Genomic DNA, 15,593 nt, shown 5'->3' with positions numbered 1-15,593 from the left:
TAGATTGGATATTAGGAAGAAAGTTTTTACTGAAGGGGTGGTCAGGCCTTGGAACAGGCTGCCCAGGGAAGCGGTGGAGTCACCATCCCTGGAGGTGTTCAAGGAACACGTAGACATGGCATTTCAGGACGTGGTTTAATGGCCATGGTGGTGTTGGACTGATGATTGGACTTGATCTTGGAGGTCTTTTGGAACCTTAACGATTCCATGATTCTATTCTGTGACTCTGCAAAGAGGACAACTTCCCTCCTAAGACTGATACCACAACAGCGTCTTCAGTGCCTTATATCTCAATCCGCTTCTGCAGGAGAGAAAACTCTTCTAAGGTTCCCCCAACTGAAACCAAGAAGGAACTGAGCAGTTGGTTGATAAAAACAGTTGCATTGTATTTCTCTTACATGCACAGGGAGAAAAGTTAGACATATAGAACAGAAAAGAATGAAAAGCAAGAAATGCCAGAAGGATGTGGTGGAGGAGCTCCAAATTTCCCTGTTAGCTTGATGGTTCTATACTCTTTCCAATCTCATATGTGGTCTGTGATAGTTTGAGGCTAACTAGACTATTGTAATGAGAAGAATTAGATGCTAGGCTGTGAAAAGGAAACAATGGTGCTGTCTGCTGCACTCAGAGGCTTGCTGAGATGTATAAAACCAAGGAGACAAACATAGACAAGATAGTCAGTGTGTGTCTGCCACAGTTAGTGCCTATGCTTTTTTTCTCCCTGTGTAACCCAACTAATTCTGCTTCTAACCCCCCCCCCCCCGGCCAATCCTCCAAACTCACCTTGCAGGTAAGGCAAAGTCTGGGATAAGGTGGAAGGGTGGCTGGGAGCCCCTCCTGGGGATTCTGGTTTCTGGGAGGGCTGTTGTGTTTCTGTGTTACCTTTAACTTGTGTATTTCTGTCTATAGCTGTAGGTATTGTAAATCTCTGTTTGTATATTGGGCTAAGCTGTAAATATAAACCTTGATTCCTGACCTTCCAGCTGGCTGAGTCTAGTCTGGGTGATTTCATAAGAGGGGGAGGAGTTGGGGGAGGGTGGGGAGCAGGTAACTCCCAAACCATCAGAGTGGTCATAGTTACACAGCAAGCTCCAGCTTGCATGACAACACTGTTGTGTGAAATTTGTGGTTCTGAGAGCTCCAGCTTGCATCACAGCACTAGATTGCAGTTTGCTCAGGTTAGCAGTTGCTATAGTCACAGAGATAAGTTTAGGATGAGGTACCCTGTCCAGTTTGGTCACTGTCTGCACAGGGCAGTGTTGAGACACACATCTGAGTTCAGCAGCTTTCACAAATTCACAGACTCACAGATTGCATCAAGTTGGAAGGTACTCTCAAAGGTCATCTTGTCCATCATCTCTACAGTCAGCACAGAAATATCCAAGTAAATCAGGCTGCACAGGGCCATATCAAATCTGATCTTGAATGTCTCCCAGGGATGAGACCTCAACCACTTCCCTGGGCAACCTGTTCCAGTATTTTATGACTCTCGTTGTAAAAAACTCTCATTGTCTAATGTAACTCCTTAACTCCTTGCATCTTATTGTTCAGCTGATAGCACCTTGCTATGAAAACAAAGCTCTCTATAGCCACTGCCGCAGTGTACATGAATAAAATGCATGCAAATATGGATGTAAAAGGGATGTAAAAGGCTACTAAACCTCTTTAATTACCTGGGAAGCTGAGGCCTCTGAAACAAAGCTGCAGATGTTTAGGATCTAGCAGAATATATTTGCTTTAACCCTGCCAGTAAGACGACAGCAACTTCCACAAAGCATGTGTTTAGTGTTCTATTCTGTACCTGCACAGACAATGGCAAAGAAATAGCTGCTTGAAAATCAATTTCTTTTTGTAACTTGATTTCTTGTTTTCACCACTATCTCTGTGTTTTGAAGGACTAGTAACATTTTCCCCTTCTGGGTTTGTACAGCAGAAGAGCTGTGTTTGTGCCTGAAACATGTTCAACTGCAGAAGCATCCTGAAGGTCCTACAGGTCCTGAAATCGATCATTGTTTGTTTGTTAGAGAAGTTAATCCTCTCAATAATTCCTCGACGCAAAAAATCTTTCATTGGGGAAACTGTGCTCATTACTGGCTCTGCAAATGGAATTGGAAGGCAGATTGTCCTCAAATTTGCTCCAACGGCAGCAATCTTGGTTCTTTGGGACATTGACGATGAAGGCAACAAAGAGACAAGCAAATTAGCCCAACAACTTGGAGCTAAGAGAGTGTTTACCTACCACTGTGACTGCAGCAATAAGGAGGAGGTCTATAAACAGGCAGACAAGGTAAGATACAGCTTCTGTCTTCTGCTTTGGCTTCTTGGTTCTGATTTTCTTTGCTTCTTTTTAATAGTATATGCTATTGAAGTTGGCTTTTAGGAAACTGGATTATTCACTAAGGGGAAATAATGTCAAGCAATTACTTTGCCTTTGGGATAAGTAGCTTCTGGATCAAACTTTAACTACATTTTCAACTAAATAACTGAATTTCATCTGCATTGTCAAGATGTATCCATTGCCAGTCTTTGTTGTGAGATGGAAACTTCTCTAAGAGCGTGGTTTGACCTATTCTTGTTAGCAGCAGTTGAGGCATCTAACAGAGGCAAAGATCATGGTAAAACATGCCACAGAAGCCTGCATTAGCTTGTTGGGGCTCTAAAGTTTCTTCTAGGTATCAAGAAATAAAAGCAGATAGAACAAAACCACAGTGGAAGTTGTAAGGGAGGATGTCCTTTGTCCATCTGCTTAGGAACCTGTAGCTCTCTAAGGTGTGTAAACTGCAATCATGGTTTCAGAAATACCATCAGGATCTGGCTGGTCTCCAGTAGAACTCAATCTCAGTTTATTGTTTGGTGAATCCATTTGGAAAATAAAGTAGATAAACCCCTTCACTTTAAATGAGAGCTTACAGACCTGCACTCTGTAAATTTTTACTTTCTAAATTCATTTCTAATTAATTACTTTTCTAAATTAAGATCCACAAACTGGATCTTAAATTAACATATTAATTTTCATTTCACAGGCTCACAGGATGTCAGGGGTTGGAAGGGACCCAAAGACATCATCCAGTCCAACCCCCCTGCCAGAGCAGGACCATACAATCTAGCTCAGGTCACACAGGAACACATCCAGACAGGTCTTGAAAGGCTTTAGAGAAGGAGACTCCACAACCTCTCTGGGGAGCCTGTGCCAGTGTTCTGTGACCCTTCCAGTCAAGAAGTTCTCCCTTGTGTTGAGCTGGAACCTCCTGTGCTGCAGCTTCCATCCATTGCTCCTTGTTCTATCCCAGGGAGCAAGTGTCCTTAAACTGATTTTTTTTCCCAGTATGACCTCACTTACAGTCCACTTCTCTGTCTTTTTACAAGGCTGAATTCTTCTGTTTAATTCTACCTACTGATGTACAGGACCTTCAAGTCAGCTTTTTGACATTCTGTGTCTGAAGGCACACATCAGAGAAATCAACTACAACATTTCATGACACTTGAATGTTGACAGATTGTTTTGGAGTGGCCTTGAAATGTAACATTAATTTTCCATGATTTGTTGGGGGGGAGGCTCTTTGTTTTGTGGTTGTTGCTTTGAATCTTAACCAAAGCAGATGAATTCTTTCTGAACATGACTATGAGAGCTGAAAATAATTTCCTTCATAGAAAAAAAGGCACTTCTAAAAGGTTGGTCAGATTCAGGATTGTGGTGGTAAATTCCAATTTGTTGGACTCCAAATCCAAGCCACTACAAGGATCTGTAAGTATCCAGAGCTCAGATTTCCATGTTTGCAGTCAGCAAGGTATTGTTTGACCTGTTCTTGTTAGCAGCAGTTGAGGCACAGCCAACTAACAGTGCACAGAGGAAAAATGCTGTTTGAGACCATCGGTGCTGGGCATTCAGAGCCACAAGTGGTAGGATAATATCACTTGGACAGTGGTGACAAGAAGATATTGGATCATAATGGCATGGCTGCAGGCAAGCTGTCAAATCTGGCCTCTGCTGACCCAAATCACAGTGTTGAAGAAGATGACCTTTCCCAAAGACTTGGCTGTACAAATGACATGATCCTCCCTGTGTGAGGCACTGATTAGACCTCCTAGAATTTGGGAGTAGGAACCCCAGAGATCCCAGCAATCTCAATATCTGTTGTCACTCCTCAGCAAGATGAAATGTCAGCCTGAACAACTTGTGGTCAGTAAAGCAAAAGGTGACACCTAATCTTTATCCACAGTGACACTACCAATCAAACAGCAGTTCTTTTAGATTCCCATTTTTACAAGGGAAAAAACAATCACTTTAGATCCTCCCAAGATCAAATCTCTATTGAAACATAACCTTTCAAATTGGCACAAAATCCCTTTTGCCACAAATGCTGTCTGCTTCTTGCAAAGGCATGCACCAAGATGGTTAGGTTAAGCTTACATGAGTGATTTCTCTGCAGGACTTTCCTGTCCATGCTGAACATTTTCAAGTTATGTGTTGGTTCTTCATTGAGCAGAGTTCAAAATGTTTGTTTTGTGCACTCCAGTAACTCTCAATCTCCAAATGCATTAACTGGATCAGCCGCAGGGCTTCCAGCCTGCCAGATTTGCTGTGCCCATATCAGCAAAGAACACTCTGAAGTGCACAGCAGAAACTCAAAGGGCTGCTTGAAATTCAGGAATTGCTATGAAGATGTTAAATTATGGTTAACAAACCCAACATCTTTGTAGGCATTTGCATGAGCTGAGCAGTCATAATGGAGCCAGAAATTAGTTTAGACTAAGAGCTAGAGGCCTCCTCTGCTCTTGGAATTACCTGCACCATTTTGGTTGATAATATTAAAATTCTTCAGCTTGGACACAGAAGATAAAGCAAGAGCAGGAAAAAAAAATTGCTTTGATTTGGTGTATTCACTGCAAAAAAAAACCCAAACCCTAAAGGTTTTCCCAGAATGTATGCTTTTTTTTTTTCCAGGAATCAAATCAGATCATTGAAATCCCTAAAGAAGAGGTAGAATAAACTGCTGAAGTGGACAGGAACTGATTTGCAGGATCAGAGAGGAATTCTGAAGGAAGTCAGATATTGATCTGATGAGCTAGAAATACCTGGGGGGGTTGTTTTGTTCACTGTAACAGGTGTCCAAGAGCAATCTGGTCTACTGGAAGATATCTCTGCCCATGGCAGGGGGGTTGGAACTAGATGATCCTTGTGGTCCCTTCCAACCCAAACCATTCTATGATTCTACTTCTGTACTCAAAGGGATCTGTGCTGAATTCCTTCCTGTCCAGTAGAAACAATCTGGGGAAAGGCTTCATCAAGCTTGGATGATCAGATTCTCACAATACCAGAAACAGAGGACAAGAAATGTTCGAGCTGTGATTAAAGCATGCTCACAGTGCACACTAAAGCTTTGTAACTCAACGCTTTGGGTTCCTGTGGAAACCAAAAGTATTCTGGAGATGAGAAGCAGGAAGCAATTAGCAGGAAGCAAATTCTTGGGGAGTGTGGGGAGAAAATCATGGGGATATCATAAACACAAAGATACAGATATCTTATCTCTCTCTGGAAGCTCCTAAGCTGCAAAGGATGAGAAGCCAGGGAGTGAACTGGAGGAGTTCTTTTCTTCCTGTTTTCCACCATGGGACAAGGGCATGCTGCTAAATGGACCTCTGACCTGATGCAGTACAGCAGTTCTTGGATGTTGTAAGAACAAGTTCTTTACCATGAGGGTAGTGGAACACTGGAACAGGTTGCTCAGGGAGATGGTTGGTGCCCCATCTGTGGAGATACTCAGGATGAGGTTTGACAGGGCTCTGGGCAACCTGATCTAGTAGAAGGTGTCTCTGTTTACTGCAGAGGGGATTGGACTGGATGATCTTTGGAGGTCATTTCCAACCCAGATCATTCCATGATTCTGTGACTCTATGATGCTTACACACTTGTGCTAGAAGATAAATAATTGCAAGTAACACTAACATTTTCACAAAGGAAGCAGAAGAGGCAAGGAGACTTTCTAAAGCTTTCTGTTCATCCTTTTTTTTGTTCCACCAGGTTAGAGAAGATGTTGGAGATGTTACTATTCTAATCAATAATGCTGGCATAGCAATTGGGAAGAAGTTCCTTGAGCTTTCAGATGCAGAATTTGAAAAAACTATGAGAGTCAACTTCCTCTCTCAAGTCTGGGTAATGTATGGTTGGTTTGTTTCTCACCTGGGTGACCAAAAGGTACAGACAAGTATAGTGGTGCTGAAAACCCCCACGGTGACACCTCCCTGGGGAACCCAACATGGAATGAAGATGGAAGGGAGGAAGAGAACTTATTATTTTTAATCATCCTGTAATTGGAGACACACCAAATTGGCAGCATCCTCAGCACGCCTGAGTCATGTTGATACAAACCTGCCTGCCACTCTGGTAAATTAACTCTGGTAATTAACACATCTGTGCCTGCTGTGGCTGAAGTTAGTGCTAACATGATGGCTTGTGGCTTCTCTTCAGCTTGGAGAAGCTTACTGCAGCCGTTCAGTACTTAAAGAAGACCTGTAGGAAGAACAATGGCAGCGCTTTCAGCAGGATCTGTTGTGATATGACAAGGGGTGATGGTTTGAAACTAAAAGAGGGAGATTCAGAGTGGATAGAAGGAAGAAAGGTGGTGAGATGCTGGCCCAGGTTGCCCAGATTGGTGGGAGATGCCCCATCCCCGGGACCATTCCAGGTCAGCTTGTCTGGGGCGCTGAGCAATCTGATCCAGTTGAAGATGTCCCTGCTCACTGCAGGGGAGTTGGACTAGCTGAGCTTTAAAGGTCACTTCCACCCCAAACCATCTATGATTCTAGGACTTTCCTGCTCCTGATATTTGCTGGTATCAGATTTTGTCTAATAGACTTGGAGCATCCAAGGAGACACATCCATGGTTTAGTGGTGGACTTAGCACTGTTAGGGTTACGATTGGACTCAATGATCTTAAAGGTCTTTTCCAGCCCAAATGATTCTGTGATTCTACACTGCTATGTTGATGTCAGTCTTCAGGTTTTGCTTTCATCCCTAGTCACCACCTGCCTAGTGTGCATGGAAAACTAATCTGCATCACATGCACTACCTGAAGGAATGTGGTGTTATTTGGGATCTCAGTTCACCTTTAAGAGGTTTTATTGAGAGGGAGGGAGAGTTATCCCTGCCTGCTCTTTCATTCCTTGTATATATGCCTGAGTGAGCAGCCTGCATCAAGGACAAACGTAACCTTGCAACCTCCTCACTAAATGGCATTTCTCAACTGCAAACCCTTGAGACTGGCAGAGCTGTTCCTCCTGACAGGTCTAAAGAGACTCAGGACAGGGGGACAGTGACTGTGGGGCCTCAATCAGAAGAAGATGCACTAGGCACACACATCCAGAGTAGAATAGACATGGCAGGACACTCAGCTGTTGGAAACTATTAGCTACTACTCCTGTCTTTTTGTCTTCTCTCCCCCTTCATAAAACACTAACGTCCTTTTTCTGGAGGCATCACCCACAGCGGTGGTCTGGGGTGGCAGAGCACTCAGACACTTCGGTTTATAACAAACTGAGCCCACAGCCAGCTGAGTTCCCCTTGATGCGTTGGCTTTTAGCTCCCTCTTGTGTACCAAAGCTTTGGTGATAGCCTCGAACACACTCAAGCCACGAGGGGGCAGGAAGCAGAGGAAACACAAATAGAAAGCTTTTAACAACATGATTTTAATGCTGAGCTTTCAATGCTGAGACCACTCAAGGAACTGCTCTCATCTGTGAGTTCTCACAGGCATAGAAGGTCACTTGGTCGGTTGTATTTTGAAGCCCCAGAAAGCAAACTGAGCTCTAATTTGGAAGGCAACAGGTTTGGGTATGCCTACTCACAAAGGATTTTGTTTAATATATGTACAACTCTTAGACTTGCAAGACCTTTCTTCCAGCCATGATGACCCTAAACCATGGACACTTGGTCACCACAGACAGCACAGCAGCACTGATGGGATTCCCCAGATTTTCAGGTTAGTATCATCAGGTGCTGGTCCAAATCAGATCTAGATACTTGTCTTGGAGTTACCTAAACGCTTGGTTTAAGCAATCCACACTGAGTTTCATCTGGAACACCTGGGAAGAGCCTGCAGGTGCAAGCAGTGGGGCTGTACGGAAGAGGATGGTGGTGGCACAGCAAGCTCCCTGCAGACTGTGCTGTGGGACTGCAGCCTGTCTTATCTCCACAGAAGGACAAAAGAGCTCCAGTTGGGGATGCTCCTGCTTACTGCAGGGGGTTTGGACTAGAAGAGCTTTAAATGTCCCTTCCAACCCAGTGCATTCTGTGATTCTATGGATCCATACTAAAGGGTGAAGACGTTTGGAATGGAAAGAATTCCTGGCTTGTGTATGAGTGCCTGGAAAGGCACAGACAATGCAGAATAAACTCATCTTCCTCTACTTCTCTATCATGCACTGGAACAAAGTCCTCTGGAAAGGATTCATCTTAGCTTTAGACAATTGTGCATCAGTCACGGCAAGAGCCACTAACCTTCAGAGCTGGCAACCCCAATGTGCACAGCAACCTTAAAACACTACTTCCAAGACTGCTAATTACATAACTAAATAATAGCAGGGCTTAAATAGTATAACAAAACCTTGATTCCTGTCCTTAACATTCAGTGTGGTGCTTTTGCTGTACTCCTTTCTTTCCTTTTCAGATTATTCCGCAAGTAAATATGCAATCATGGGAATGATGGAAGCCATAGACTGGGAAGTGTCTCGTGCAGGAAAAGATGGCATTAAAACCACAATTGTTTGCCCTTATTTTGTACACACAGCATTAGCTAGAGGTTTTGAAAGCAAGTAAGTAACATTCCCTGATCCATGCATTAAAAATAATCCCTGCTCACCTCACCAGATGTGCCACATCTAGTGATGGCTTTGGAGTAGTCCCTGGACCACTTATAATCTTTAATAATTATAAGGTTAATTTGCTTCTCAATTTTTGCCCTATTGGCACACACAAAGATGTCTCTTGACATTGGGCACTGGAATGGGCTACCTGGGGAGGTGGTGGAGTCGTCGTCCCTGGGGCAGTTCAAGGCAAGGTTGGATGTGGCACTTGGTGCCATGGTCTAGCCTTGGGCACTGTGGTAAAGGGTTGGACTTGATGATCTGTGAGGTCTCTTCCAACCTTGGTGATACTGTGTGATACTGTGATACTGTGATAAGTCCAAGTCTTGTGTACAATCAGTAAGTGATGTGCAACGGGGACTGTGTAATAACCTCACAGCCAAGGAACTGTTGGGATGCAGAGCAGTATTTAAGGCAACCTTATTTGTCAGGAGAATTGGCACTGTTGAGCTTCTCTGCCCCAAGGAATTTTGGCACTGAGGTGACAGTTATGGCTGTCAGGAAAGCCATGGGCTGTCTTTATAAAGTCTGCCCCACTATCTATTAGCAGGCATTGCTCTTCTCTGGGTGAGAACAGCTGTGATGGTAGTATCTGTTTGGTGTCTGTATGGTTGTAGTAATGGGAGAGGCTGCAGGCAGACACCAAATTAGCCACTGCAGTAGTACAGTTCCAGTGATGTTGGGCTTTCAGTGCTCTGCTTCCACCATTCATCACCCTGTAGCAGCACATATTGTGCTTCCAGCCTTTCTCCTGGCTGGAAATAGGCCTGGCCGTGGTCTGCTTAGCTGTCACCTCAACATCAACAGCAGAAAAGTGGAAGGTGAGTGGAGGGCAGAACTCTTACCCACAAAACAGCTTATACTGTGGCTGAAGTGCAGAGTTTTGAATGCCTCAGTCACTACAGGCAGTAACTCCACGAGGGTCTGAGCAGGGCTGGCACTAAAGGTTACTTCTTAGTCATTAAAATGCACAATATCACCAAAGTGATTTCCATCTTGCTTTTGATGATAGAAGGAGCTAAGCTGACTAGAGAGTCCTTGTTAAGAGTACTTGAGGGGATGGAGAAACATTCTTAAATGTTTTCATTGGGTTTGTGTTCGAATATATCTCAGCAGTAAAGTTTTACCATTCTCAAATGCTTGTCTCTTGTTTCACCAGGTGCCCTCTTCTCCTTCCTGTCTATGAACCAGACTATGTGGCTTCCACAATCATGGATGCAATCCAAAAGGACAAGTTTTATGTAGTGATGCCTCCAACTCTACGCTTTTTGGGTATCAAAATGTAAGAGTGTGACTCCTAGCATGGCCTCTTTCCTTTGCCACATGCCTGCAAAATAAGCAGGAAAGCTTAGCAAAAAGAATCCCTTGGTGTTCCTGCAGTAAAGCCAACTAAGTCCCCAGTTAAGAAGAAACAGTGGTTTTCATTTCATAGATCCACAGATTGCTGGAGGGGACCCTCAAAGGTCATCTTGTCCAACCCCCTGCAGCCAGCAGAGACATCTCCAACTAGATCAGGCTTCTCACAGTCACACCATTGAGATTTTGAACATCTCCAGGGATGGGGCCTCAGCCATGTTCCAAGGCAGCCTGTTCCAGTATTTTACCACTCTTGTACAGAACTTCCTCCTTATGTCCAGCCTAAACCTACCTTGCTCCACCTTAAAACCATTGCCCCTCATCCTATCACAGAAACCCTTCTAAACAATCCCTCCTCGGGCTTCTTGTAGGTTCCCTCCTGATATTGAAATGTAGTTATAAGGTCTCTCTGAAGCCCTGCTGTCTGCAAGCTGAGCCCCGACTTTCTCAGCCTATCCTTGTAGAGGTTCTCCAGCCCTCTAATAATTTTTGTGGCCCTTCTCTGGGCCAAATTCATCAGGTCCATGTCTCACTTGTGTTGGGGATCCCATAGCTGGACACAGTACTCCAAGTGAGATCTCAGCAGAGCAGGATAGAAGACAAGAATCACCTCTCTCCAGATGCTGACCACACTGCTTTTGCTGTAGCCCAAGTGAAGAGCATTCCTCTGGCTGCTTCTGTCTCTAATACACATCTTAAGCTATAGCTGACTACAGGAAGCTTAATTTCTTTTCCTGGGATGATACACTGGGAGCAGTGCCTGGGCTAGAACTGTCTGCTTCCAGTAACTCTCCACAGCTGGCTGGGCTTTCACAAAATACCTTTGTCTGGCATTCCTTTCATTCAGAACACAGGAGCACCAAATGGGTTACTGCCAGACATTAGAAGTGTTGAGCACATATAACACAGTTATAATGTCTTTATTTATAGAGTATATTTTTACTGGGGGGAGGGGATCTAAAAAGCTAACTCTGTATTTGTTTCACCAGGTTAATTCCTAGGAAAATAACACTGCTCTTGCTGTCTTGTCTGAAGATAGCAGACAGCATAGATGAAGCCTATGGTCGGAAGAAAAAGGATGAACCCTCAAAGTTATGAAGACCTCAAGTGCCACCTGCTTGAAAATTAGCAGTAAAAAATGATCTTGGATCATGTTTATTCTTTGACCAAAAGAAAACAAAAACCAACCCAAACTTTTGCTTCTTTTATGCTATTTGACGTTACTTAGCCTGCAATTTAATTCTTCTTCTCTTTTAATCGTTGGGGGTTTAGCTATAATTCTCCCTCTCATTACATGACTGCATTTTGCTTTTATCTGAGGTCTCAATAAAAGTCAGTAACAGCAGGTGGGAATGTTGGACTTCATTTCATACTCTGAATTCTCCATTTGTAAGCAAACTCTCGAAGCACAGGCTAAACACACTACTGTACATGCAGAAAGAGGAGGGAGGGAAGAAACCACAAAGCATTTAGCAGAAAGTTAAAACCAAAAACCAATCCACACACAAAACATTTCACATATTTGCCTTTCAGGGCCAAAGCAGCAGTGCAGCTAACACAGAGCTGACATGAAGCAGGGTGCTGTGGGATGATCACAGGCTCACAGGATGGCAGGGGTTGGAAGGGACCCAAAGACATCATCCAGTCCAACACCCCTGCCAGAGCAGGACCACACAATCTAGCTCAGGGCAGGCCTTGAAAGGCTCCAGAGAAGGAGACTCCACCGCCTCTCTACGGAGCCTGTGCCAGTGCTCTGGGACCCTTACAGGAAAGAAGTTCCCCCTTATGTTGAGCTGGAATCTCCTGTGCTGCAGCTTCCATCCACTGCTCCTTGTCCTATCCCAGGCAGAAAGTGAGCAGAGCCTGTGCCCCCCAACTCCTGACCCCCAGCCCTCAGGTATTTATAAACATTGATTTAATTCCTTCTCAGTCTTCTCTTCTCCAAACAGCCCCAGGTCCCTCAGCCTCTCCTCATCAGGCAGTGCTCCAGTCCCCTCATCATCCTCGTAGCCCTCCCTTGGACCCTCTCCCTGTGCATCTTACACCAGTGAGCCCAAAACTGAAGGCAGTACTCAAGATAAGGTCTCACCAGAGCAGAGTAGAGGTGGGGGAGAACCTCCCTAGATCTGCTGGACACACTCATCTTAATGCACCCCAGGATCCCATTGGCCCTCTTGGCCACAAGGGCACATTGCTGTGCCATGGACATGATGTGCCCTGGCTGGTGAGCAGCATGGGCAGCCTATGGCCTGGAGGGGAGTGAACTGCTGTGAGTGCAGGTCTGTGCTGCTCACTGAGCTCCTGGTTAGTCTCAGTGCACTTCTCTAAGCGCAGCTCCACAGGTTTGAATCCAGGCTGACAGCAGATCGTGGATCACAGGCCACAGCTTAGAAAAAGCCTTTGTGAAACTAGTGGTGGCAAAAAAAAAATCGTGTGCCTACTCAAAAAAAGAAAGATGATGAAGCTCCACAACCAGAAGAAGCAGACAGGAAAGAAATCCATGATAGAAATTACTGATGTGGAAATTAATTGCCTTTATCAATTTTGTAAAGCATTCCTGCCACAAAGGAGTCAGAGTATAGAAACACAGGCTCTGCTGGGAGCATCTGCTGCAGGCAGCTGCCTGGTGAGCACTAATGAACTGTAGAACCATAGAATCATAAACACTTTGGGCTTGGAAGAGACCTTTAAATGTCACCTAGTCCAGCCTCCCTGCAGTCAGCAGGGACATCTTCAACTAGAGCAGGTCGCTCAGACCCCAATCAACCTGACCTGGAATGGTTTCAGGATGGGGCTTCTACCATCTCTCTGGGCAGCCTGGGCTGGTGTCTCCCTGCCCATTTCTGCCTTCCACCCAGCCATCACTAACAATCTGCTGTGTCAGAACAAAACCCATGCAGCCCAAAGAGCACCTCTCTTTTTAGTGCTCTTTTCAGTTTCTTTCACTGAAATATGTCAACCTTATCCCTGACATTTGTAGTTGTCAGTTACCATCTACATACACAGGACACGAGAAGATTAAGACTAATATAAAGGAAAGTGGTTTCTTTTCTGAGCCTTATCTCACCTCCTCTGCACAACCACTCTGCACAGCCTTCCTCTGCAGAGCTGCAGCCTCAGCCAAGGGCATGCTTCTGCTAATCTGCTTGTCTCAAGAAGGAATTTGTAAAGCTTATGCTAAGTCTCACAGTGAGATGACAGATCTTCTTATCGGCCCTGAAAATCAGCAACCCCTTCTTTTCTATCAAAATACCAGGAAAATAGTTCATTTTTCACTTGTACAGAAAAGAAGTGTGATGATCCTGCAAGACACCTCCCAGACTGAAAACCAAGACCTCCCTACTAAAGTTAGGAGATGCTGCCAGATGCTGTTCTTCATTTTTAATCTAAAGTTATCTTTTCTATTCTTGGTTTTTAATCTAACATTATCTTTTCTGGTTTGCAATATAATGTGCCACTTAAGTATCTCAGAGTTACAAGGGCACATTGCTGTGCCAGGGTTAACTTGTTATCCACCAGCACTCCCAGGTCCCTCTCTACAGGGCTGCTCTTCAGCAGATCACCTCCCAGCCTGTACTGCTGCAGTCTATTATTCCTTCCCAGGTGCAGGACTCTGTTGAACCTCATTTGGTTCCTCTGTGCCCAGCTCTTGGTCTGTCCAGGTCTTGCTGGATGGCTGCACACCCTTCAACTGTATCAGCCAAGTGAACCCAAAGAGCTCAGTTATCACCAGATCACACTTCTGTGTTGATTGCTAATATGGATTTTTCTGCTTGCTTTCCTCAGTCAATGCAGTGCCTTTGCAGTTCAGATACTTCAGGATGCCACAGCCTGGATTCATTGACAAAATAATGATGCAGACCTAATTGCCATTTCGCACCGCAGAAGCCAGATAACTGATGGGGAACATTCACTCCATTGACTGCTGGCAGCACCACCTGAGGCAGCAGTGATTTAAAGTCACCAGGCACTGCTCAACCCTGTCCCAAACTCCACACTTCCCAGATGTGCACAGATCAAACGTGCCAGTGGAAGTGGCATCCTAGTTGTGGCAATGCCGCTTCCTCCAGCATTTCCTTCCCTGACATCTCATAACCAATGGACACATTCCTATCTCCAGTAGAAATTTTGGGTGCTGTTTAAGTCCCCATACACCTTGTTTCTAATTGCAGCCTGGTTTGGATGAATTCCACTCAAAAATGCCTTCTCTGCTGTGTTGTCATTACAAGGAGCCTAAGTGGCTTGTAGCTACAGGTGTGTGTGATGTAGATATCTGCATGGGCCAGCTGAATTCCTCAGAGAGCAGGGCAGCTCTTCTATCTAACAGAGGGATGGCTCAGAAATCTCAAATGGTAGTTTTTTTGTCTGCATGAAGCAAGCAGAGGGCTGATGATTAAAGGAACTTCTTCATTTGATTGTCCTACACAACACATTTGCTGCTCCAAAGCCTTCATTCACAATCTGGGAAGCACAAAAAAATCCAACCCCATTGTAAGTGACAACTTAAATGTAAATGTATTTTTGATGTTTTTCACTCATGAGAGATGATGAAGGACACAAACTGTTGCTTTATTCCTCCATTTCTCAATTTCTTTAGTCAAAGAGCTCACAGATCTGAAAAATTCACAACTGAAAATTATCTTTTCACTTGCAGCACTTCAGATGCAACTTTAAGTCCTTAAATAGTTTGGGGTTTTCTTTAGGGCCAGGCAAATCATCAATTCCATATGAAGGCCTTGTGAGATTTTCCTTTTCTGTGATGGAATGGGCTAAGTGGAGCGAGCTCAAGAGTCAGCAGGGTTGCCTGTCTGCCTTGGATGATATGCTAGGAGGTAACAGGAAATGAGGAATAAAAGAGATACACTTCCAGAACAGGAAAAGAGTTTGAAAGAAGCCAGAGAGTGTGATAGTCTTGAAAAGGTCTCTGAAAGCTGCTTGGACTCTGAAACAATCAAGCTTAAAGTAGGAAAGCAGGCTAGACCTGATGTCTACTTGCTTATCTCAACTCCTTCTTATCTCTAGCTTGCTCCTCCCTAGGACCCGAGGGAACAGCAGTGCCTAAACTGGTGAATCTGAGTCCCCACACGCATTAACAGCTGTCGATACACAAAAGCCACGGTGCTAACCATGCCCTCCAACACAGGAGGGCCCATGGGGAGTGGAAATAGGAAGAAAATCATTTCCCTTCAATACTGAAGCCACATTATACAGGACCATGCTTCCCTTAGAGAGATGCATTTGCCACCTGCTAAACTGGTGGTGTTTGTTCAACATATATAACTCCTTCATATATACCATTTCATGCCTGATAATTGCCTGCTATGCAATCACTTCACTGTGGCTTCCTAATTAATCATTCCCTTCAGTTTGCACTT

At 44.5% G+C, this 15,593-nt stretch overlaps 1 protein-coding gene across 1 annotated transcript; it reads left to right on the top strand.

The window, feature by feature from the left end:
• Window positions 1-1,940: 1,940 nt before the first annotated feature.
• On the top strand, window positions 1,941-11,532 carry LOC135189827 (epidermal retinol dehydrogenase 2-like). Its single transcript, XM_064170552.1, has 6 exons — window positions 1,941-2,287; window positions 6,023-6,154; window positions 7,880-7,979; window positions 8,667-8,811; window positions 10,022-10,144; window positions 11,208-11,532. The coding sequence occupies exons 1-6, from the start codon at window positions 1,958-1,960 to the stop codon at window positions 11,314-11,316; spliced, it is 939 nt and encodes a 312-aa protein (XP_064026622.1). The 5' UTR covers window positions 1,941-1,957; the 3' UTR covers window positions 11,317-11,532.
• Window positions 11,533-15,593: the final 4,061 nt, after the last annotated feature.

Source organism: Pogoniulus pusillus, chromosome 34 (genome assembly GCF_015220805.1).
Source record: "Pogoniulus pusillus isolate bPogPus1 chromosome 34, bPogPus1.pri, whole genome shotgun sequence".
In the NCBI taxonomy this organism is placed as follows: domain Eukaryota; kingdom Metazoa; phylum Chordata; class Aves; order Piciformes; family Lybiidae; genus Pogoniulus; species Pogoniulus pusillus.
This window is presented reverse-complemented; position numbering and strand designations above follow the sequence as displayed.

Excerpts from the sequence above, each read along its gene's own strand:
- LOC135189827 (XM_064170552.1), top strand. The coding sequence starts at position 1,958 with ATGTTCAACTGCAGAAGCATCCTGAAGGTCCTACAGGTCCTGAAATCG. Across the intron at positions 7,980-8,666 it reads GGGATTCCCCAGATTTTCAG|ATTATTCCGCAAGTAAATAT; the intron begins GTTAGTATCATC and ends TTTCCTTTTCAG. Across the intron at positions 10,145-11,207 it reads CGCTTTTTGGGTATCAAAAT|GTTAATTCCTAGGAAAATAA; the intron begins GTAAGAGTGTGA and ends TTGTTTCACCAG.